The 24,870-nt window shown below is 34.6% G+C and overlaps 1 protein-coding gene across 1 annotated transcript; it reads right to left on the reverse strand.

Annotated features, from left to right (window-relative positions):
* Positions 1 to 394: 394 nt before the first annotated feature.
* LOC308278929 (ADP-ribosylation factor-like protein 6-interacting protein 6) lies at positions 395 to 21,309 on the reverse strand (the record flags this gene model as incomplete). The annotated part of the gene is given in 3 exon segments (XM_080718926.1): positions 395 to 630; positions 633 to 1,097; positions 21,165 to 21,309. Coding segments are annotated over 3 exon segments (846 nt in total).
* Between the last annotated feature and the right edge of the window lie 3,561 nt (positions 21,310 to 24,870).

Raw genomic sequence — 24,870 nt, forward strand, 5'->3', positions numbered from 1 at the left:
AAAAGTAGCTTCTATAAAATGTAGAGTAACAGACATTGTTTTCCTAATGTAATGTATAAATAATATTTCTATCTCAACTAGCAGTAATATCAGCATTTCTTGGCAAAAATGTATATACATGGAAAGGTAGGCATTGTTTTGTATTCAAGTTTCAAGTTTGATTTCCACTAAAATGTTTTTTAAAACTTGTAAAAACTACACACACGAAAGTAAAAAGATGAGGTAAACACCTTATACTTTTAAGAAAGTACTTGAAATATAATACTCAGATATTCCCAATGCCTATGATGCTTTAAAAGGCCCTCCACAATAGTAAAAATTTTGACTTTTATCTGAATCACACCGATGGTTTCTTAGTCTTCTGAGCAGGCAATGATATTATTCCAGTCTGGATTCACATGAGGCACCACACTACAGTAAGAGCAGCTACAATGCCATTCAAAATCGCCATGCTATAGCCCATGTGGAAAGAATGTCCAGTCAGTTTCTTGAACCTGGCAGGTGAAAGAGGAGTAGGAGGAAACATTCCTGGTTCAAAAGAATCAAAATAAGTCACTGTCCAAGAAAAGCTGCAACAGGAGAAGCCAGCAATTAAGGATATTATAAGCAGAGTCCAAAATCCTAGTGATATATGTCTATATCATCTTCTTTTTTCAATTTCTCAGCATGTAAATCTTTAACGATCAGATATGCGATGGCGAGGAGGAAAGCGAGCAGAACAGCGAACAGCAGGGAACAGAGTACAGACAGGATCTGGACGGGCCACCACTGAGCCCGGGCTCGGCTGCCAGGGGCAGCCGGGAAGATGCCATTGCGCTTGTCGGGCAGGACGGGCGAGCCGTCCCCGAGCGGCGGGCCCCTTCTGGGCTCCGCCCACGCCCCGGCCGAGAACTCCGCCCGCAGGTCGCTGGCCACTAGGTCGCATCCCTCCCCTTCGTCGACCTCGCTCTCGCCCCAACTGTCCCCCTGAGTGAACACGGAGTACCCAGGCCGCGAGAGCGGCGCTGGGGTGCCGAGGCCGCGCCGCCGCGGAACCGACGGCCTCGCGCTCTCCCTAAATTTTTTGATAGATAAATAAGGATCATATTCTCTGCCTCCTAATTTGAAGCATAATTTGAAGCATATAGATTACTTAAAAATATTTTCAAGCCAGGTGTGGTGGTGCACGCTTGTAATCCCCATGCTTGTGAGGCAGAGACAGGAAGATCCCGCAGGTTCAGAGCCAGCCTCCTGGCTTAAGAGACCCTGTTTCCAAATAAAAATATAAAATAGTTCTGGGAGTGTAGCCCAGAGGTAGAAGGGTTTCCATGGACCCCAGTACCGCCAAAAAATATGCCAAAAATATATATTTTCAGAATCCAGTTAATTTTAGCAACAACTCACTATTTGGTTATGTATATACTTGTTGAATCATACCATCAAGTGAAAAATAGAGACATAAAATAATAGCTTTATACTACAAAGAGTGAGAATTATGACTCAGGTAGCCTCTTGACATAAGATACCACAGCTGTTGGCTGACACAGATAACTGTAGCAACAGTACTCCAGCAGGATTTTAGTATTTCACTGCCCTTATCTATAATTATAAAACTAGTTGCATAGTGGGTAACCGCTTCATAGCTGGAAAATGCTTTCACATATATTATGCTGCAGTCTGTTATAATTTCCACAGACTTTTTGAAGTATTCAGCTAATTAAAAATAGATAGAAATGAAAGAAACAAAGATTTCTGATAACAAATCCAAGCTAAGATTTCTGGAGTTTTGCTAATTGAATTTTGGCCTTTGTTTGGGAAATAAGAAACCTGATGTATCTTCAATATGAATGTGGACTATAGACTACTAGATCTCACTGACATTATTTCCTTTTAGCTGGTAACTAATTCAGAATTTTACTGATATTTTCTGCAATCCACCCCCTTATATAGGTTGTTTTACTCTTATTATTGGTGCATTAAAATGATACTTTATAGTGCAGTTCAAAGTGATACAAAAATATATGCACACAGTACTCAGTGTGTTTTCCTCCACTTTCCACCCCACAATCCCCTCCTATCTCCCCATATGTTCTAGTGAGATTGGTAGTGATACTTTCATATATGGACATAGCATTATTAGAAATATTTTCTTCATCAAACCTCCTTTTTCCTCCTTTCCACCCTCCCCCATCCCCTTCCATTATTCTACTTATCTTTCCTCATTTATGTGAGGTCCCTTTTTCCTATTATCTTCCAACATAGGAAATAAAATATATGTCCCTTCTCTTCATTTTTTAATTGGTGCATTTTCATCATGCATCTTAATGGGGTACATGTTGGTAAAGGCATACATACACACATAACTCATTTATTTCTTCACCAGTTCCCACCCCATTCCCTCCTTATATTTGGCTTAGTGATTAATTTTGATATATTATAAGTGTACATCATTTACATTAGGGAACTTTCCCCTTTTAACTTGCATTCTATTCAGTTAGATAGCCTTATATGCTCTTCTATGGTTTTGCCTTCCTCATCTAGAGTTACTCCTATGACCCTTTTTCTCCCTAGCTTCCATATATGGAGAGAGCATCCAATTTCCTAGTTTTTATAATTCACTAATCTCACTTTGCTAATTTCCTCCAGTTCCATACTTTTCTCAAAAGTGATTTAATTTTGTTTTCTTATGTCTGAATAAAATTCCATTTTGTACACAGCACATACTTTTGTAATCCATTCATCTGTTGATGGACATCTTGGCTGGTTTCATAGTTTGGCAATTGTGAATTGTGCAGCTATAAACATAGATATGCATGCATTAGTTTGGTAATTTAGTTTCTATTCTTTTAGGTAGATACCCACAAGTGGTATTGGTGAATTGTATGGTAAGTTCATTCCCATTCTTCTGAGGATCCTCCATACAGTTTTTCAAAGTGGTTGTACTAATTTTCAATCCCGCCAACAATGTGCTAGAGTTCCCGCTTCTCCATATCCTCATTGAAATTTGTTGTTGTTTGTGTTTCTAATGATTGCCATTTTAGTATGGTTATGTAAAATCTCAGGGAAGTTCTGATTTGCATTTCTCTGATTGCTAATGATGTTGAACACTTTTTCATACATTTATTTACCATTTGAAATTCTTCTGTGAAGTGGTGTCTATTTAGTTCATTAGCTCATTTTTATTGAGTTACTTATTTTCTTAGGATTGACTTTTTTGAGTTCTCTGTATATTCTAGATATTATTCCTCTATTGGAAGAATAGTTGGCAAAAATTTTATCCTACTTTCTTGGATTTCTGTAGAGGTTCTTTATAGTGTCTTTTTCTGTGCAGAAGCTCTTCACTTTAATGCAATCCCATGAATTTATTTCCATTTTAGTTTCCTGTGCCTTTGGAGTTTTGTTGAGAAAGTTTTTACCTGTGACTATTTGTTGAAGTGGCAGACCTGCATTCTCTTCATGAAGCCTTAAAGTCTCTGGTATGATTTCCAAGTCTTTGATCCATCTTGAATTGGCTTTTGTACAGGGTGAGAAAGTGGGGTTTATTTACATCTCTCTGCATATAGTTAACTAGTTTTGCCAACATAATTTGGCGAAGAGACCACCTTTTTTCCAGTGTATGTTTTTGGTCTCCTTTTCTAGACTAAATTGGCTATAAGTGTGCAGATTTGTTTCTGAGTTTTAAATTCTGCTTCATTGATCTATGTGTCTGTTTTTGTGCCAAAACCATGCTATGGCTGTTTAGTTTAGTTTGAAGTCAGATATTATGATGATCCCTGCCTAATTCTTGTTGTTGAGAACTATTTTGGCTTTTCTGGGTTTTTGTTGTTGTTGTTGTTGTTGACACTGTTGTTGTTCCAAATGAATTTAAGGACTGATTTTTTTCTATGTCTGTTAGAAATAACCTTGGTAATTTAATGGGTATTGTCTTGAATATTTAGCTCACTTTTGGAAGAATAGCCATTTTGATCATTTTTTTTTATTCTAGCCAAGAACATAGAACTTTCCATCAACTAAGGTCTTCTTTGATTTATTTTTTCAATGTTTTATAATTTTATTTTTAGAGGTCTTTTTACTCCTTGATTAGGTTTATTTGTAAATATTTTATTCTTTTTTGGGGGGATAACCTAAGTGGCATTATTTTCTGAATTTTTTTTTCAGTGGATTTATAGTTGGCATATAGAAAAGCTTCTGAGCTGGGCATGGTGATGGACACTTGTAATCCCAGAATTTGGGAGGCTCAGACAAGATGATTATGGTTTTATAACATCCTTAGCTACTTAATGAGGCCCTTTGCAATTCAGTTAGACCCTGTCTTAAAATAAAAAATAAAATAAAAATGATGGCTAGGGGTAGAATTCCCCTGGGTTCCCTACCCAGTACCACATAAAAGCTTCTAATTTACTTAAATTTATTTTGTATTCAGACACTTTGCTGAATTTGTTAATCAGTGTATAAGCCTTTTGGTTGAGTCTTTTGGATCTTCTAAGTAGAGTAATTTTAGTTCTCCTTTTCATATTTGCACTCCTTTGGTTTTCTTCTCTTGCCTTATTGCTTTAGCTAGATTCTCAAGTACCATACTGAAGAGGAGTGGTGATAATGATGTCCTTATATTTTTTTTTCTATTTTTAGTTTGTATTGATTCCTTCATTGCAATGATTGTATCCTTGAGTTTTTTGACACCTTCTTTCTGATTTCTGTTCAGAGAGTCAGATTCTTTGTTTATGTGTTCCTTTATATCTTTCAGGTTTTCTCTAAATTCTTTTCAAAAATCCTGTACCTTCTGTTAAATTTGTAATTTGTCCTTCTGGTGATCTCTTCAGTTCTGTGTTGTTGGGTTCTGTTATTGTGGGGTTTTGGGAGTTCATTTCTTTCTTGTTCTTTTCTTTCCCATGATTTCAGGTTTCTTAAGTATACCTTGTTGCTGCTTTTGGTACCTTTATTTTGCTCTGTAGTTTTCAGCTGGTATATACAAGGGCACATTTTGTTGTATTCAATAATGAACACTGAATGAGGAGGAAGATGATAAAGTAGTAAATGCAAGAATAGAGTAAAGTAGAAGATAGGATAGAATATAATGAAAGTTTGAGTTTGGTAAGGTAGTATATAGTAGTAATTAGAAATATTGAATACATAGTAGGATTCTAGTAACCAAAGTAGAATATATAGTATAATGATAAGAGGTAGATTTAAAACAAGACAAGGAAAAGAAAAAAAAAAGAAAGAAAAGAAAGAAATGAATGGAGAAAAGAGAGTAAATATGTACAGTGAAAAAGTCTTGTTAAAGGGTTGGGAAAGAGACCAAATAATCACACACAGAGAGACACACACAAACATACACACACCAAACAAAACATAAACAACAACAACAAAAAAATACCACCCTACAAATATTTGAATACTAAGCATATTGTCCCCTTCACTCCTCCTAATTCTTCATGGATTCTTTCATTACTTTATTCTATAATAGGTTCTTGAGCATATGCCAAGCACTCTCATTTTCTCTGTAACCTATAGTAATTATGTCAGTTTATGACCTGTCATTTTGGTCTCCTTCAATGATTGGGACACTGGCCTGGTGTCTCTCTCTTTTCTGGTGCCAAGTGCCACTGGCACCTTTTCCCCCTGAAAACCTGTGTCTCTTAGCTCTCAAAAGGACCTGTCTATGCAATTTTCTCAGTTTATGCAGGTGTTCAGTATCACTGGGGCTAGATCTAGTGTTAAGCGCAGGTTCCGATGCTTTCCACCAGTGCTTAGTCTGCACCTTTCCTTGCCTATGTAGGCAGCAGGTGCTTCTGGGATCAGACCCAGTATATTTGCAGGAGTCTGCATTCTCCATAGTTAATGCTGGGTTGGTCTGACTTCTCACCAGTCACCATGTTTTGGTGGTCTGTGGCAATCTCCAGATGCCCTGCTAGGGCTCTGAGCCCTGGTGACTCTAGACCTTTTTGTCTGGCCATAGGGTCTGTCTGCTAATCTGCACCTTTGCTATGTTGGACAGCATACTCTACCCATCCTTCACCAGGATCAACTCCAAAAGTCTCACACCCTGTGAATATACTGTTTGCTGTGCAAGTCTGTCACCACACCTGGAAGTCTCCTGTGGGGGTTAGTGGGTTCACTAAATCTGTTGTTTAGCATTGCTCTGGATTTCTGCAGAATGCAGTGAGCTTGCCAGCCAGTGCTGCAAGTCATCACTGGGGACTGTGCAAGTGAGGCTGACCACTTACAATTCCAATAAGCTGCAGCTGCTTATTTCATTTAAAGGTTATGGCATTTTTGCTGGCAGTCTCTGAAGGCATAATGCTGGTTGTCCGATTGCAGTGGGGCGATATGTCACTACCATGGCCACCATGGATGCAGCCAAAGTTTGGCAGGGTACTTTCTGCTCTCTAGTCTGCCTTCTAGCCTTGTTTCTGTCACCTTTTAATTTTCAGTGTTCTGTTCTAATTTATACTCATTTATTGCTTTTGTCAAGACACTGTTTTTATGGCAATAGAGATTGATAGTTAGCAGGACTGATATGTGAAGCTTTCCTTGGACACTATTTTTCCAGAAGTCTCTTCTCTCCCTTTTAATTCTTTGCCCTGATAAGTGTCCACACAGAATATTTCTGTTGGTTCATGTTTCTTATTTTCTTTCACTCATGGTTCATCTATATCCATAATTTTTTAAGACTGTCATCTATGATGATCTAAATGTTCTTCCTCAGTCTAATTTCCCTAGAAGCTTCCTGTGTGATTATGTTTGGCTTAATAAAATTATAATCTTTAAAATAGAAGAGATATATTTTCCATTTTTATCTGCAATAATTATATTATATGACCTTGAGATGATGTTTTAAATTCACATTTTATTTTCTTGCCTTACATTTTGGTGTAACAATTTCTACCATATAAGATTTTTATGAATATTAGTTGAATTATTAATGCAAACTACATATCTCAGTATGTGGCACAGATAATGTGTTCAAACAAGGTTCTTTGCAGGTTTTTAATTTTTACTTTGTAATTGCATTCATTCAACCTTTACAAGTGGAGAATAAGCTTGATTGTTAAATTCTTTTCACTTATAACCCCCTGCATTAGGACACCTTTAACTCAGTAATTGTAGACCTGAGAGAAAGAACTATCTTACTTTGCATCACGAGATCCCAGCATAACAACTAGTACACAATAGTTACATAGTAAACATTTACTGAATGAATTAATGAATCAATGAATGAATGCAAGCTTGCATGAACTATGAAGGATGATTTGATGATTTATGCCAGTGTTTCAGTCACCAACTCTTATTGTATCCTGGTTGAAACACTCCTCTATACCTATCCCCTATGTCATAACAATATTATTAAATTATTTTTTATTTTTTCTTAATTAATTTCATAACTCATTGACTTCTTTCCAACCTCCAAGTATACAGAGGATATCTGAATTAGAAGAAATATAAACGTGTTTTAGTGTTACATTAATATATTAAAATATGATAGAATAATGTTAGCTCAGTGAATGGTAAATAAAACTGTAGACAGAAATTTTGCCACCACACTTTCACTATTTTATTAATTTGATGAGTGTTGAATCTGATTCATCTAGGCTGTGTATCTAGAAAGCTATTCAACTTGGGCTGTTTCCATGACTGTCCAAATTCTTTTAACTTTCACCTCAACATTCTTCCAGGATTTTTTTTTTATTTCCACTTTTCTGAGTCTTAAATATTATGTAGAAGCCTGTGACCATCCCCGCTAAGACACTGGCTCTCCTAGGCTGAAACAATAACTCATGCTGAGGGTTGAATGTTTTCATAGTTCCTCCATGTGGAGGTAGCCCAATTTCTTTCACTGCAAGGTATCATCTTTTACTCATTTGCACATCAATTTTGGATTTTTCTTTTGTTTTTCTGCAAGAAAGAGTGAGAGCTATCAGACTTTATTAAGGCCACAAACAGAATCTCTACAATATCATAGTCAAAACTTGTTTCTAAAATTTTCTGTGGAACATTACACTATACAATCACCTGTGGTAAAATTTTTAGGCATTTCAGATCCTTTGATGTTCATACCAACTAATACCTTCATCCAATCAGCAAAATGCTATTGACCCTATTTTTAAAAAGTCTTCTTTCATATCAGTTCTAGTTTTTTCCCTTCTTTCTATTTACATCTCTACTACCTTGTTTTAGGCACACTTCTTTCTTCTGGACCAAAGAGCATCCTGTATTTATTTATTTATTTATTTATTTATTTATTTATTTATTTATGTGGTACTCGGGTTCCTGGAACCCATTCTACATCTGGGCTACACTCCCAGACCTATTTTTTATATTTTTATTTGGAAACAGGGTCTCTTAAGCCAACATGGCACCACCATGCCCGGCTAGAGCCTCCTGTATTTATTCTTTTATCTTTTTAGTCTTTCCCTCATAAAGATTTGAGAACTTTCTTTAAACAACAAAGATTACAGACAGAAATGGTGGTGCACACCTGTAATTCCAGTAATTGGGAGCCTGAGACAGGAGGGTTGCAGGTTAAAGGCCAACCTCAGCAAATCAGCAAGACCAAGTTTCAAAATCAGAAAATAAAACACAGCTGGGGTATAGCTTGGAGATAAAATACCCCTGAGTTAAACCTCCAGTACTCTCCCCAAAGAAACATGACACTTTCTGTAGTAACTTTCTTTTTCTTCAAAATAAACTCCAAAATTCTTAGTATGGCATTCTCAATTGGATGTCAAACTATTTTTTTTTTTTTTTTAGTTTCAAATCCCAATTCCCCCTTTCTTTCATAATGACTTAGGTTTTACCAGCGTACTTATTCTCCATGGACCTTATCACTGCAGTTCTCTTCCCTTTGCCTGGATGGTCAAGTGATTTCATTTGTTTTCTACCTTCTGGAATTCTTAACTTCCCTCAGGCTCATATACAGTGGTTTGGTCTCTTGAGTCTCAGAATTGATCATTTGCCCTTCTGCATTAAGAGTATGTTTGTACTCCTAGATTTAACAACATTTCATTATGTCTCCTTTCATATTAATTATTTACCTGCATAATTTCTCCTAGAGTTCAAGTACCTAGGTTACATTAAACTCTGCACTCTCACAACACGTAGAATGATGACTAGTACATAGAATAAACAAATAAACATTTGTTACATTGAAGGAGATGATATGTAAAATTTTAAATTGTATTATAAAACATAAAGGGTTCCTCTTTTGCATGAATCAATGCCCAAATCTGTTCAATTGAGTGCATCCTGTGTCTAGTCTGAGAATGTAATTTCTGTGAAAATGTGTTCCAAGGCCAATTTTTTTTTCAATACTAAAGGTTCTCTTTTGCTTTCATTGGATTCCAAGTACTTGGGTCATGTATATGAATGTGTATTTTTTCTTTTTCTTTTTTTTAACTCATTTTTTATTGGTGCATTGAATCTGTATTTTTCTAAATTAATAATATCCTGACACCCTAGAGTAGTGCTGGAGTTGGATCTCTTTTAGACTGATATACTGTGAATGATTTAGTTAGGCTACTACTGTGCCAGAAAATAACAAACAGTGAATCCATTACTAAGCAGCATGCCCTGATTTTATAGTTTAAGAAACTGAAACAAAGAAGCATTTAGAGCAACAGAACTGAATTTAAATGAAAAAAATGCAACATCTCAGGAATCTCACCATCTGATTGAGAGAAAATATTTTTAACATCACATACTTAAAGATACTGAAATAGATTTCTAAATCAGAGTCATACATTTTAACCACAGGTGGGGATGGCTACTTTTCCCTGTAGAGTTACAACAACAAAAGCAAAGCTCACATAGAATGTTGAAATTTCCTATTTATTTATCTATGCTTATATTGATAGATTATATCAGAAATGTCACAAGTTTTATTTGTGCTTTAGAAGGCAGACCAGATTTTTGCTTTTAATAAGAAAACACGGTTGTTAGCTGTTACATTTAAATAAGCTTGACATAATTTTAGAAATAAAAACTAGAATTTCTAAAATGTTTAAATGCATTAAGTCCACTGTATTTATGGGGCTTTGTTTCAACAATACCTAATGTTTCCATATCTTTCAAGTTTCCAATGTTCTTTCACATTTATTATTCCATTTGAACCATAAAATATCTCTGAAATAATGTAATACCACTTTTGCAAATGAGACGATTGAGACAAAGTATGAAAATAATTATTTTCAGTAACTAACTGGGGCTGAAAATGAGGCATTTTACATAGTGATCTTGTTACTCTTTTCTGCTTTGTTCTGCTTTATGCTATATAATTGAATCTGTATTAAACATTAAAAATTAACACTGAAAAGTTAAACATTGAAAAGTAACATAAATCAATGGCTAGTATTTGTGATTGTGAAAAGACTAATTGTGAGTAGAAAGGACTGGTAAGAAAATGAAGAGTATATTACCCAACTAATTGTTATTAATCTGTCTTAAATTCCTTTATTTGTATAAATAAAACCTGGGTAAAAATTTGGTACTTAGAAATAAATTTGGATATATCAAGATAGTCTACAAGCCAGGCATTTTGGCTTATACTTGGAATCCCAACATTCAGGAGGCTTCATTCAGCATTTGTGAATTATGGACAGCCTAAGCTATTTAGTGAGGCCCTTTGAAACTCAGTAAGACCCTGTTTCAAAATAAAGACTAAAAAATAGGGCTGGTAGTGCAACTTGGGGTATAATACCCCTTGGTTCTATCCCCAGTCCCAAAAAAGATAAGCTAGGCTAAAATTAAAGTGTATTAAGAAAACTACTTATCTATGAATGTACATATATATCTATGAATGTACATATATATGTATGTATGTATCATCTGTTTTGAAAAAAATATTTCATGTGAAGCACTTCATTTAAATGATTTTGGAGTGTTAGAAAATTTAAAATCCTATGTTCTCCTACCAGTGGACCTTGGAAAATGGTCTGGAAGTTTTAGCAGGAGAGCACATCTTCTCTTATACTCAGAAGAAAATATAGTCCTCTAGAGACTTTCAGGAAGATGGCAACCAAGAAAATCAGCACATACTAGTCCTGGTGACACTCAGTCTCCATATCCTTAAAAACAATATTCTTGCAAAAGCTAGAAAACACCATACCTATAAAAAGGACATGATAAGTAAAAGGTTGAAGGAAAAAAGTGATCAGAGAGAAGATAATAAACCTGTCTTCCTTGTGGCCATAGGCACCATCTTGTCTCACTGCACCTGACTTCAGAGATGAACAGGAAAACAACCAAAGACTTGAAGAAAGCAGCTGCAGATCATCAAAATTTTAAATCATCATTTCCTCCTGTTCAAACACTGGCTACAACCTGAAGCAGTGGAGGCTGAGCTCACCATCCTCCAAAGATCTAGACCAGTGCTCAACAATACTGTAAATGAAGCTGCCATTCAAGCTTGAGAATGCCCAGTGCAGGGCTTGCAGGGACTTATGCAGCCACAATAAATTCCCTGGGTCTGAGACTTTGTGGCTCAAACTGAAGAAGGTGAGGTTAAAGTCTTTTTTGGACATAACAGAGGCTCAGACTGACTCAGGCTCTAATTCAGTGGAAAGTATGAGGGGAGACCTATGCTTAACACTAGATCCAACTAGTAGGATATGTAGGATCACCACAGACCACCATATATTGGTGAATGGGGATAAGACAAATCAGTCCATCCCTAGTTGAGCATAAAAGAGACTCTCACATTGAATATGGTTTCAAAGGCATGCACCACCAAGACTCCACATCTGTGGAAAGCATGGAGGATGACCTGCACTTAAATCTAGATACATAAAACAACTTGTTCCCAAAATTTCCTACCAAGCAAAAGTCTTTTTCAAATTAGATGGGAAAATAAAAATCTTCCATAAAAACTGAAGCTGAAGGAATTTACATATTCCTAATGAGCACTAGAGAAAATATTCAGAGATTCTTCTGCAAAGAAGAAATAAGTAATACATGCCAGAACCAGTGACACAAAAATTTCCACCCAGTAAACAACTAAGCCAAGAAGAACAAACACTACCTTAAACAGAAGTTAAATCTAAATGTATTTGGAATTAAAAACCATCTCAATAATCACAATGAAGATAAATGGCCTCAACTCCTCAATAAAAAGACATAAGGTGGCAAAATGATTAAAAACCATAATACATTTGTTTGCTGCCTGCAAGAAACACACATTACAGTTAAAGGTAAATGGCTGAAAGAAGTTAAGGCATGCCAAGGGAACTCGAAGACAAGAAAGAGTAGCAACTATGATATCAGACAAGAGACACTTCAAGCCCATGCTTATTAGCAGAACAAAGAAGGTAATTTTTTGCTGATAAAAGAACAATCCAGCAAGAGAAAATGATAGTCAACATTTGTGAACCAAACATAGGTGTATCTACTGTCATAAAACAAACTCTTTGTGTCATTAAGTCACACATAAGTCCCAATACAATTATACTGGGAGACTTTATCACCTCTATTACACTGGTAGACCGATCTTCCAGACAAAAGGTCAGTAAAGATGCCTCACACCTAAAAAACACCATCAACCAAAAGGATCTATTAGACACATATAGCATATTCCACCCAACTACAGCATAGTTCACGTTATTCTCAGCTGCTCATGAAACCTTCTCCAAAACAGATCACATTCTGGGCCACAAAGAAAGCACTAGCAAATTAAAAAATTGTCACATACTTCCCAGTGTCTTTTCAGACTACAATGAAATAAAACTAGAAATCAACTATAAGAAAGCCCAGATGCACCACATAAACATGTGGAGACTGCACACCACACTGCTGTATGAAGAATGGGTCATAGAAGAAGTAAATGGTGAAATCAATAAATTTCTAAAAAAAATGAAAATAATGATACATCATATCAAAACTTCTGCAACATTTTTAAGGCAGTATTAAGAGGAAAATTTATAGTCCACATATGAATAACAGAAGATCACCAAATAAATAACCTAATAACACACATCATAGTTTTTGAAAAACAGGAACAATCTAAACCCAAGCCCAGTGGAAGACAAAAAATATTAAAATTAGAGGAGAAATCAATGAAGTAGTAAAAAAAAAAAAAAAAGAAAGAAAATCAACAAAACCAAAAGCTGGTCTCTTGAAAAATTAACAAGATAGATAAAACACTAGCCAACTTAACCAAAATGAAAGAATCAATGCAAATTATAAATATAAGAGATAAAATAGTTGATATTACCAAGAACAATATAGAAATCTAGAGGATTATCAGAAACTCCTCTGACTATACTCCAATAAAACGGAAAAGCTAAAAGAAATTGACAACTTTCTAGATGAATACAACCTTGCCTAAACTGAGTCAAGAAGACATAGAATATTTAAACCTACCAATATCAATAAAATAGATTGAAATAGCAATAAAGAGACTACCATAAAAAAAAGCCCAGGACCAGATAGTTTTCCAAGTGTATTTTATAAAACCTTTATAGAAAAGCTAATCCCAATATTCCTCAATCTATTTCATGAAATAGAAACAAGACCTTCCCAAATGCATTCTATGAAGCCAACAGGACCTTATTGCCAAAACCAAATAAAAACAGCTCAAGGAAAGAAAACTACAGGCCTATATCATTGATGAACTTGTATGGAAAACTACTAAACAAAAAACTAGCAACACAGATTCAAAACCCCATCAAAAAAATAATACAGTATGACCAAACGCATTTTATCCCAGGGATACAAGGCTGATTTAACATATGAAAATAAATCTACATATTTCATCACATAAATATGACCAAAGAAAAAATCAAATTATCATTTCAGCAGACACTGAAAAAACATTTAACAAAATCTAAAAAGTATTTATTCTAAAGGCACTGCAAAAAATAAAAACAGAATGACCATATCTGAACATCATAAACGCAATCTACAGTAGGTCCACAGCCCTCATAATAATAAAAGGAAAAAAAAAACAGCTATAATTCCCCCTAAATACAAAAACAAGACAAGCATGTCCATTAACACCACTTTTCAGTATAGTAGTGGAGAGTCTAGCCAGAGAAATAAGAAAGAAAAATATCAAAAAAGTACAAATAGGAAAAGAAGAATTAAAACTTTTACTATTTTCATACTTTCACTATTTAATTAGAAGACCCAACAAACTCAGCCAAATGGATTGTAGAATGGATCAAGAAATTCAGCATGGTTTCTGAATACAAGATCAACCTTAGTTCTCTGCACCAAAAACCATGCAGAAGGAATCACAATACCTGGCTTTAAATATACTACAAAGCCATAGTATTAAAAACACATGATACTGGCACAAAAAACAGATACATAGATCAGTGGAGCAGAATAGAAGACTCAGAATAAAATCTGCACACTTACAGCCAATTAAATTTTTACAAAAAGGCCAAAAGCATACACTGGAAAAAAGATATCCTGTTATAACAAATGGTGTTGGCAAAACTGGTTAATCATTTACAGAAAAATGGAAATAGACCCTACTTTCTTACCCTGCACAAGAATCAATTCAGGATGTATCAAAGACTTATATATTAGACCAGAGACCTTAAGACTCCTTGAAGAAGGCATAGGTCCAATAGTGCAACACATAGGCACAGATAAAAACTTGCTCAACAAGACCTCAAAAGCACAAGAAACTGAAAGGCAGATCAATATGTGGAATCACGTTAAACTGAAAAGCTTCTGTTCAGCAAAGAAAACTATCAAGAAACTCAAACATGATCCAACAGAATGAGAGAAGATTTTTGCCAACTATTCCTCTGATAGAAGACTAATATTTAGAGTATACAGAGAACTCAAGAAACTCAGCACTAAGAAACCAAATAACCCAATCAAAAATGGGCAATGAACTAAATAGACACTTCAAAAAAGAAGAAATTCAAATGGCCAATAAAAGCATGAAAAAATGTTCAACATCATTACTGGTTATAGAAATGAAAATCAAAACTACCCTGAGATTTCATAGAACTCCATTCAAAATGGGAGCAAGCATTTAAACACTAACAACAACAAATGTTGGTGAGGATATGGAGAACTGGGAACTCCAATATATTGTTGGTGTGATTGCAAATTAGTGCAACCACTTTGGAAAACTGTACAGAGGATCCTGAGAAGAATTGAAACCAAACTACCAAACTAATTCATGTGTGTCTATATTTATAGTTGCTCAATTCACCATTGCCAAATTATAGAACCAGCCATGATGTCCTTCAATATATTAATGGATTACAAAAGTCTGAGATATGTACACAATCAAATTTTACTCAGTGATAGAGAAAAAAAATTTATGTCACTTGCAGGGAAATGGATGGAACTGGAGAATTTTATGCTAAGTGAGATTAGTCAGTAACAAAAAATAAGAAATTGGATGTTCTCCCTAATATGCAAAAGCTAGGAGGGAAGTGAATCTTAGGAGGAACTCTTGATAAAGAAGGAGAACAATTGTTCAGCAAATTAGGCAACCGAACTGATGGGATGGGAGGTAGAAAGAGGAAGTTTCTCTAATGATCATGATGTGCATTAACAAACATATCAAAGTCAATCACTAAGCCAAACATAAAAATAGATGGGATGGGCGAGAATTGGGTAAGGGCCATTTGAGTGATGTTGTCACCTATGCCTTCACCATCTTGTACTCTTGTACTCCATTAGGATGTATGAGTACAATGCACCAAAAATATTAAAAAATGAAAAGTATTCCTCTAAAAAAGAAGGTTATTTTCAACTGAGTGTAGATTAGGGAAGAATGCACATAGAGTGAGGGGATGAAAACAACACTCACCTCGCTAGCCAAAGTAGGTGAACTAACTTGTCCTAGCAATGGGGTGATAGATATGGCAGGCAGATTGCTTTCACATCTATAGGAATTATTGCAATATATGTACAGACTTATTTTAACTATGATTTTAGCAATTAATGAGCTATATCTCATCCATGACCTATCTCTAAGACTCATTGTTCTCTAAATTTATTTCTAAACTTTATGCCATTCTAATAATCAATGTGCCATTGATAAGCCTTACTATTTATAAAGGAACTGGCACTAGGAGAGCTTGAATGGTATAGTCCTCATATTATTTGGTTATTTTTAGAAGATTATTCAAACTAAGCTTATCAAATATATCTACATAAAATACCTATAATAAAGATATTAAAATAAGTATTTCTGGCATCAAGTTGTCTCTGTCAAAACTGCTACCTAAAAACAATGTGTTAACCATTTATTGTTGTGTAACTAATTGCCACAAAGCTTAATATTTTTAACACAAAAATTTTTTTCTATGTAACAAATAATTTTATAATATTGGTTAATGGTTTCTGTGGGTAATAAATTTATAAATGATATATATGGTCCTAGTACAAAATCTCTCATCAACTTGAGGTCAATTGTCCTCTTGAATGCACTACCCTGAATGCTTGACTGAGGTGGAGAATTTATTTCCATGGTGGCAAAATTCCTCCATTCCTTGCTAGCTATTAGTAGAAGGCTTCTGTTCCTCACTCTGTAGACTTCTCCATAGAACCATTCAAATATAGACATCTCTCTCCTAGAGGACATAATCCAAGAAAGTAAGGCAATATTACAACGTATTAATTTCTGATTTCAAATACTTCTGCTAATTTATGTTTGTAATTCCTAACAAGTTTGGTGTGGTGAAGAGTGGGGCAACATAAAACTGGGAATTCAAGGATTGGGAGGATCATTGGAGTTATTTTGGAAGCCATCTATTACAAGAAGTCATATACTTTCAGAAGCTTGGAAGCAATATTCCTGATATAGAGGTCTTATCTTTCTTTTATCAGGAAAACTAAGGTAAGCAAGAATGAATGGCCTCTTTCAAAACAATTAAATCTTATTCTTCAGTTTAATATTAAACTCTTCAGTGAGATTTGAAGTTGTTTCCCTATATTAGGGGTTTAAAGTTATTTATTTTGTGGTAAATATACATTGCAGCTGGCTTTTTAATATCAGTGAGTTAAGATTACATTTTTTTTAGTTTCAACGAACTATAAAATAACTAGATAGATGACATTTAGATCACAAATATGTAGATGACATGCATCTGAGACTAAACATAGCCTGTAAAATACAAGAATTTTCAAAGTGGCCATTTAAATAAAGATTTGACAATATTTTCACAGTTCATGAAAATACATATGCAATATATAATAAAAGGTAGAAGTTTAGAATCATCTACATTATACAGTAAGATACATAAACATGGATCACTTCATGTATTGTTTCCCATCTAGAAGTCCAGACAGTCATGGGATCCTAGTTTTTAACTTCTCCACTTTAAGTAATTATAACAGAATTAAATATCTGGAGACCTCCTTAAATCCAGCATATATCAACCCACAAACATTAATTTTAGCTGCACAAAGGTAAAGTTTCAAGCTAAAATGTGTTTCAGAAGCATCATACACTAAATCCTATTTTGGGAGACTCATAATGTAGAATAATGAAGGTTTTAAGAAGTCTTTCAATAATTTATTTTGACTATTTAATCCAGCATCACCAAGTACACATTTTCATTAACACTTTTATTTACATATTAATATCTATTGATATATTATGTGCATTGCTGTCAAATGCATTCCCACTTCAGGGTACCCTAATAGGCTTAGTTCAAACTTTGCTTATTCTGGCATAGTTGTGGAAGTTCTTTCTCATTGTTATTCTATATCCTACAGTTCTTTTTGGGCTTAAAGGGGTCCTTGAGGCTTTTTCTTATGATATCTTTGCAGAGGAGCTAGATATGTGATGAGCCTTTTGGATAAGGTTGGCACTCATTTTCAATAGGAGATTCATTATTTAGCACATTCATCTGTACTAACTAAAGTTCACATTCATATGACTGTTAGTTGACTGGCATAGCTCTTAAAAAATGGGACAGTATATGGTTCAGAATTTTCACTCAATTTGGTTTACAGACGCACAAAACTGATTTGGTGCATTCCTGTGTTCCCATTTGTATACCATTTTCCTGTGGATAGGATCCAGAAATTTTTATTTTAATGAAAATCCAAGTGGAGTCAGAAGCAATTGTATTACTAACCAGCATGTGAAAAAGTGGATTTTTCCAGAAATATGCTTCATGAGAATTCTAGCTTTTGCTGATTTAGTTTTAAATCCATTCTTTGATCTTTCATTTAAGATTTCTTTTGTGGTACTGGAGATTGAACCAAGGGGCATTCTACCTCTCAGCTATACCCTGAATCCTTTTTATTTTTATTTATTTATTTTTTTGTTTTGTTTTGAAACAGCATCTTGCTAAGTTGCTGAGACTGGCCTCAAACCTGAAGTCCTCCTGCCTCAGCCTCCCTACTTCTGGAATTACAGATATATGTCACCATGCCCTGCTGCTTTAGACTCTAATGAACATAATAATGACACATGTATGGCACATTCTCCTGACAAAGAAAACACCTTTAATTTCAAGTTGGCCAGTATTTTGGGATAATCCTTTATCTACTTTAATGCATATAAAAATGTGAAGCATTATCAATGAAGCAGATATGACTAGTATTATATTTTGGGTCTGAAATTTTTCTCAAAACTTCATATGTTGAAGGCTTGGTCATCAATACAGCAATGTTCAGAGGTGGGATCATGGGGGTTTGTATTTAATCACTGGTTTTACAGCTGAATAAACTGGTGGGAGGTCCTGAAGGCTGTGGTAGGTGAAGCCTAGTTGAAGGGAATGGGTCCTTAGGGACTATATTTTGTTTCTGGCCCCTTTCTCTTTGCTTCTTTGCCACCATAAGTTGAGCAGCTGTGCTTTAACTCATCTCCCCACATGAATTCATGTCTTACTACAAGTTGACAGCCAGAACGCCAAGCGATTATATACTGAAACTTCTGAAATCATGTGCCAAAATAAATCTTTCCCTCTCTAAATTAATTTCTCAGGCATTCCATTGAACTTATAAAAAGCTTACTAACATAAATATGTATTCATAGTATGATAAATTTGAACTGAACAACTCAGCTATTTGAAAGTTTTCCTCTTCCCAATTACATCTTCAGTAACTTCCCCTGAGTAGCCTAAAGCTGATATTTTCACAGAAACAAGCAAATAATAAACATAAAATCATTTTAAATATTTATCAGTGGGTCACTATTTGAGCTATACATGAAAACTGTAACACAATGGTGTTTTGTGACACTGGGGCTAAGAATGGCTGCTTCAGTGTGTGTGTGTGCATATGCATGTGTTATTGGGGATTAGACCCAGAAATGTTCTATCACTGAGGTATACTTATTATAGACCTTTTATTTACTTTTTTACTTTGAAACAGGGTTTTGAAAAATTACCACCCACTAGCCTCAGACCTTCCATCCTGGCCTCCCAAGTGCTGGGATTATAGGCATGCACCACCACATCTGTTGAGTTTTCTGTTTTATTTTTGTTTTTGCAATGGAATACTGTAGTAGATCAAGAATCTCACTTCTTATTATTTGATCTTTTGGAATTTATTCTAAGATTAATTTTAGTAATAAAAGAATATTAAAAAATAAATGAAGGTCAGGCATGGTGGCACATGCTTGTAATCCCAGTACTTGGGAGGCTGAGACAGGAAGATTGCAGGTTTGTGGTCAGGCTCAGCTACTTAATGAAGTCCTCTGTAACCTAGTGAAGCCCTGTTTCAAAATAAAGAATAAAAAATAGGGCTTGGGGTGTAGCTTGGAGGTAGAATGCCCCAAGTTAAAATCCCAGTACCACAAAAAGAGAAATTAAAAATTATTTTATAATTTCTACAATATTTATTTTTACTGTTTGATTAAAATAAAGAACTTTAAAAGACTTCAAAATATAAATAAATCAAAAAACACATCATGCATAATAACCTGAATTAATATGATGAATATATGGGTAAATATATGGATATTGTGTATTGTTATGTAAATTATTTTTCATTACTACCTTGTCCATTAGAGTACTTAAATATGCAGTACCTCCTGTTACTGTTACTACTATTATCATCTCTACTCTAAAAGCAGTTATGTCAGCTCAAATATAAGATTAGAAAATTCACTCTGTTTTAATCATTATGGCTATAGAGTATCTCTAGAAGTATTTATTCAAAATGCTACGTCGACATGCTTTCAGAACATCTGAAGATTATGTTTCCTTGCAGTTTAGAATGAAGGACTAATGTAGTAATGAAAATAATTTTAGGGTGATAAACTATATTGGGTTTGCTATTTTCTCAAAAATTTATTATGCCCCTATGACATCCATACGAATATACACTGGTTCTTATAACAAAAATATACAGTTAGAAGAAAAAAGGGATTTCATATATGCTAAAAAGGCATGTGTCCCAATATTTTTAAGATTCTCATAGGAAGGGTTGGGTTACATATTTAGAGTTAATTAGTACTATAAGAGATAGTCACAGATCCTTATATGATATGACCTTGAGCACTTTGAAAGTATAGGATAAAGTTTTCACGTGTGTGTTTTTCAATGAGAGCCTTGACCTACCTGTTCTAGCTGACTTGAATATATTTACTGTTTATTATAAAAATAATTAATTTGGTTCCATTCAATGGGCATTGACTAAGTGCCTATGTGCATTTTAACTTCAATTTCCTTTCTTAAAAAAAATAAATGATTTTAGGCTTCAGGAGGATTATTTGAGATGTAATTGCTATTTTCCAGCTTGGCTGTGCAACTATTTATTTTTATGTAACTATACAAACACAGGTGTGTATTTGCTGATATTTTACTTATTTGGATAAAAATAAGAATCATTTCCAAAATAGCAAAAATTTTGCAAGCTCTTGGGACTAGCAACTAGTTCTTACTTTTTTTCTGTTCCCTCATAACTGAGCAAAGTGGCTTCTCCAGAAATGATTTTAGAAAATTATGGTTAAAATTAATGTTTTTTATATTTTGAGTCCTCAGTGTGGAAATTCCTTTTACATTGAAACTTATCATCAAAGGTCTGAAATTAATTTTCATCATCTGAAGCACAATGAAATTTCATGATGAGGTTATTGAATATTTTATAATGCCATTATCTGCTAAAGTAAATATTGTTTAATGTTTTTAGTACTTATCTGCATCATCACCCTAGCACCCCTATATTATACATATCATGAAGACTGCTTCCTACACTGACCTTGTTTTATCTCTGGGCATACAGCATAGTAGTAGCATTTAGTTTAGTAAAAATTGGCTCACTGTTCATAGTAATTCTGCTTGATTGTGGGAAGCCAGGGTGTGGCACGTCAACCCAAGATGGCGTCCGGGCTGACTGCCAAGGATGGTGGTCTTGGCTGGAGCATGTGCTGTTGGTCTTGGCTGGTGCATGCGCTGTTGTCAGCATCACGCGCCTCATGCATGGACTGTGATGTAATGCCTCGTGGTTAGGCCAGTATGCCTATGAGGTACCTTCTAGGGAGCATGGGATGGACATGGGCAGAATGGGATTGGTGGATATTTTGGGAACAGGCTTGGTATGGTATATAAGGAAACTGCTGTGGGGAATAAAGTAGGAAGTAGCTTCATCAGCAAGTCGGAGTCCATGTGTTACTTCCCTAGGCTCTGCTGGTCAGAGCCTTAGGGTCGCGACACTTGATGACTGAAATTTGAGGTACAGATTCTGCCTGGGCTTTAATTTTCATTGTATAGTCTCTTTCAATCCATGGTAATAATGTTTTCTGGCCCTTCATTCCTTTCTTCCTTTCTTCCTTCCTTCCTTCCTTCCTTTCTTTCTTCCTTCCTTCCTTCCTTCCCTACTTCCATTCTTCCTCAAACAATGTCAGAATATTTATGTATGGCTAGGCTTTGTCTAAAACACTGGAGATTCACTCATAAATAACATTGTAACCTTTAAAGGAAAATCAGTCTAAATGAAAACCATATAAAGGGCATACTTAGCTTTAATATGACAGTTTAGAACTTACCAACTTGCTTCTAGGGGAAAGTAAACATGTTGAACATTCATTTTAACACATGAATTGGTCGTGTGGCTGAAACAGCAGAAATGCATTTCCTCATACTTTTGGAAGCTAGAGATCCAACATCAATGTGTCAGTAAGTTTGTTTCCTCCAAGGGTCTCTTTTAGTTTGTAGATGGGTATCTTCTACAAGCATGTCTGTGTCCTAATTTCCTTTTCCTATTGTAGCATAAGTCTAATTGAATTACAGACTATTCTAATTATTTTTTCATTCTTTTCTTTTTAAAGACTCTGCCTCTAAGTAACATTATATTTTAAAATATTAAGCACTAGAACTTCAATTTAGGATTTTTAGAGTGAAACAATTTAGCCAATTAGAGCACACTAGAAAACTTATCAAAAAAGTTGTATAATTTGCCAAGGTATCCTATAAAGTGAAAGATAGATCTAGGATGTAAACCAATGTCTACATGATGCTGGAGTTTATATGCTTTCTTCTCTGCAGCTTTTCAAAGATCCTATTATTAAAGTGCTGAACTCATGCCCTGTTTCTTATCCCTCATCACTTTCTTTTCCAAAGGGCAAATTTATTTCCAAGATTTTCCTAGGCCTGCAGCTTAATTTTCTGAACCTATGAGACATTGAATTTGCCTATATGATTTTATCTTAATTTTATCTGTCTATCTATCATCTATATATCTATCTATATATCTGTACTTTATGTCCTATCTTGAGTTAGAGATATTTATTGCTTACAAATATAAAAATGCACATTCATATTTTCTATGTTTATTGTTGTTATGTGGGGCCAGGAAGCTCTTTATAGGCTATAGGCCTTCAGTGAAGATGATGAGTACCAATTTCTCTGTCCATATAAATATCTTTTTTGCAAGCTCCCAGTCTACTTACCCTGCTATGGAGACCTCAAGAAGTATGCTGAGTTGACTATATTATACGATGAAATATGCTTGGATGATGTTAATGGAGAACCACTGCCTTTAATTCCCTTTTCTTATTTTATATTTGAGAGAGAAAGAAATATATCTCTGTTTCATTATGACAGTGATAATTCAGATTGAAATCATGTTACCTTTCCATTTTCCCCTAAATCACTGATTCAGTCTCTTTGGGTATCTTTTTTACCTGGTTATACAACTTAATCTAATAAGAGAGATCTCCTTTAAGACACTGATCCTCTGACATTTTGTCTATCACAAATTCAATAACCATCATATACCACTCTGATATAACTGTATTGACAGCTCCAGCCCTGGCTTCGTTGGCTTCCACCCAAATTCTGAATTTGAGAGTAGGGCACATTTCTATACCTTGATGCTCTGTCTCCTAATCCCCACAGATTAACTGCATTCCCATTTGCTTTTAAAATCAGGTGAAACCTGCCTGGAAAAAGACAGCTTCAAAAAGAATATTACCAGTTGATAATTTAGTGAGAGCAAAGTTATGTTAACTCATTGAAATTTAATTGCTAATGGGTTATAGGATCTTGGGAACTACAGGCCCAGCATCTGTCTCTTTCTAGTGTCTCAATTATCACCACAATAATTTAATGGCATCCTGTTGAAGAAGCATTTTGACATGCTAATGAATGGCACCCTGCTTATTTCCATAAATTTCACTTTCTGTTGGTGATAATTTTAAGCCAGGAATTTTAGATTTTTGTCATCATTTGGCCACAGTCTCACTTAAAGTTTGACCCAAATAATAGATTAAAAAAAGTATATGCTTAACACTAAATTGAAAACATCCTAAACTGGAGTTATAATTTTATAAATATGCTTTAGACTGGGACAAGTAATTAGAATTTTAACATATACCTTATCGTTTAATTTAATCATAACACTTGTATTTATGTTCATTTCTTGGGCTGTTTCATCTACATTTAATGACTGGCTTTAACTGTAGTATTTTTCTTTTCTAATTAATTTTCTTTTCTATATGTTTCTTCTATATTTTTCAGATTACAGTATATACATTTTTACTGATATTATCTAATGTATTCTATATACTAATACACTACATTTTGACATAGTATTTTACTGAATAGCAGTAGCCTAAATTTAACTTTTAACTACATTTTTAGGAAAAAAGATCTAAGTTAAGAAATGTATAAAAATATGTATTTTTATTTCATCAATCCAAATACTGTTTTATATCTAGATTTGTGATTAGATTTAGAATATACACAAAGGTAATTATTCCAAGGATTTTGCTGAATATATATTTGATGAATATTCTATAAGGAAGGTAATTTGCTTACAAGGTACTGAGATGACATTATAAAAGCAAAAAAATGCACAGTTGTATACTTATGTTGTTATTAAGATTATTTTAGCATAGATTTTAAAGTCTGCCAAAATAAATATTTGTATGGTTCAAAGAACAAAAATAAGCCACAGACTAAGTTAAGCTGGAATTAATGATGCAATTTTTTAGTGCTGCAGTACACTCAGTTCTAACTCAGGTTGAAGATGGTATTGAAATTTCCTGCCCTGCAGACCTTGAAATAGAAGATAAATACCAATTTGTCTGGAAATATTTCCATAACATCCTGTCTGAATTTGGTCAATTAGCTGATTAGATATCTCCTTGTGATTGGGTGCAGTTGCTGAAATGGTAAACATGAGAAAACTGCTATCACTTGGGATATTTCAACAGCAATCAGTAAGCCTGATCTGACTCTATGTAGAAAAAATTTAGTTCATAAAGAAACTAAAGCCTGTTTGTCTTGGCTCCTTGGATTCACTATATGAGCAACATACGCCTCATTATCTAGCTTCCTTTCAAACAGATAGAAAATTATTTATTCAGACTTTCAAAGTCAATGAAAAGGGAAGAATAATACAATTACTACAGAGTTTTGGAGAGCTCCTGAAGCTGCTTCTCCTTCATGAGTAATAGAAGAGGTAGAGGGGAAGATACAAACATCATATGTCCACAGCTAGACTTCTCTCAGCACCTACAGATTC

This window comes from Muscardinus avellanarius (assembly GCF_963383645.1).
Source record: "Muscardinus avellanarius genome assembly, chromosome: X".
Classification (NCBI taxonomy): Eukaryota; Metazoa; Chordata; class Mammalia; order Rodentia; family Gliridae; genus Muscardinus; species Muscardinus avellanarius.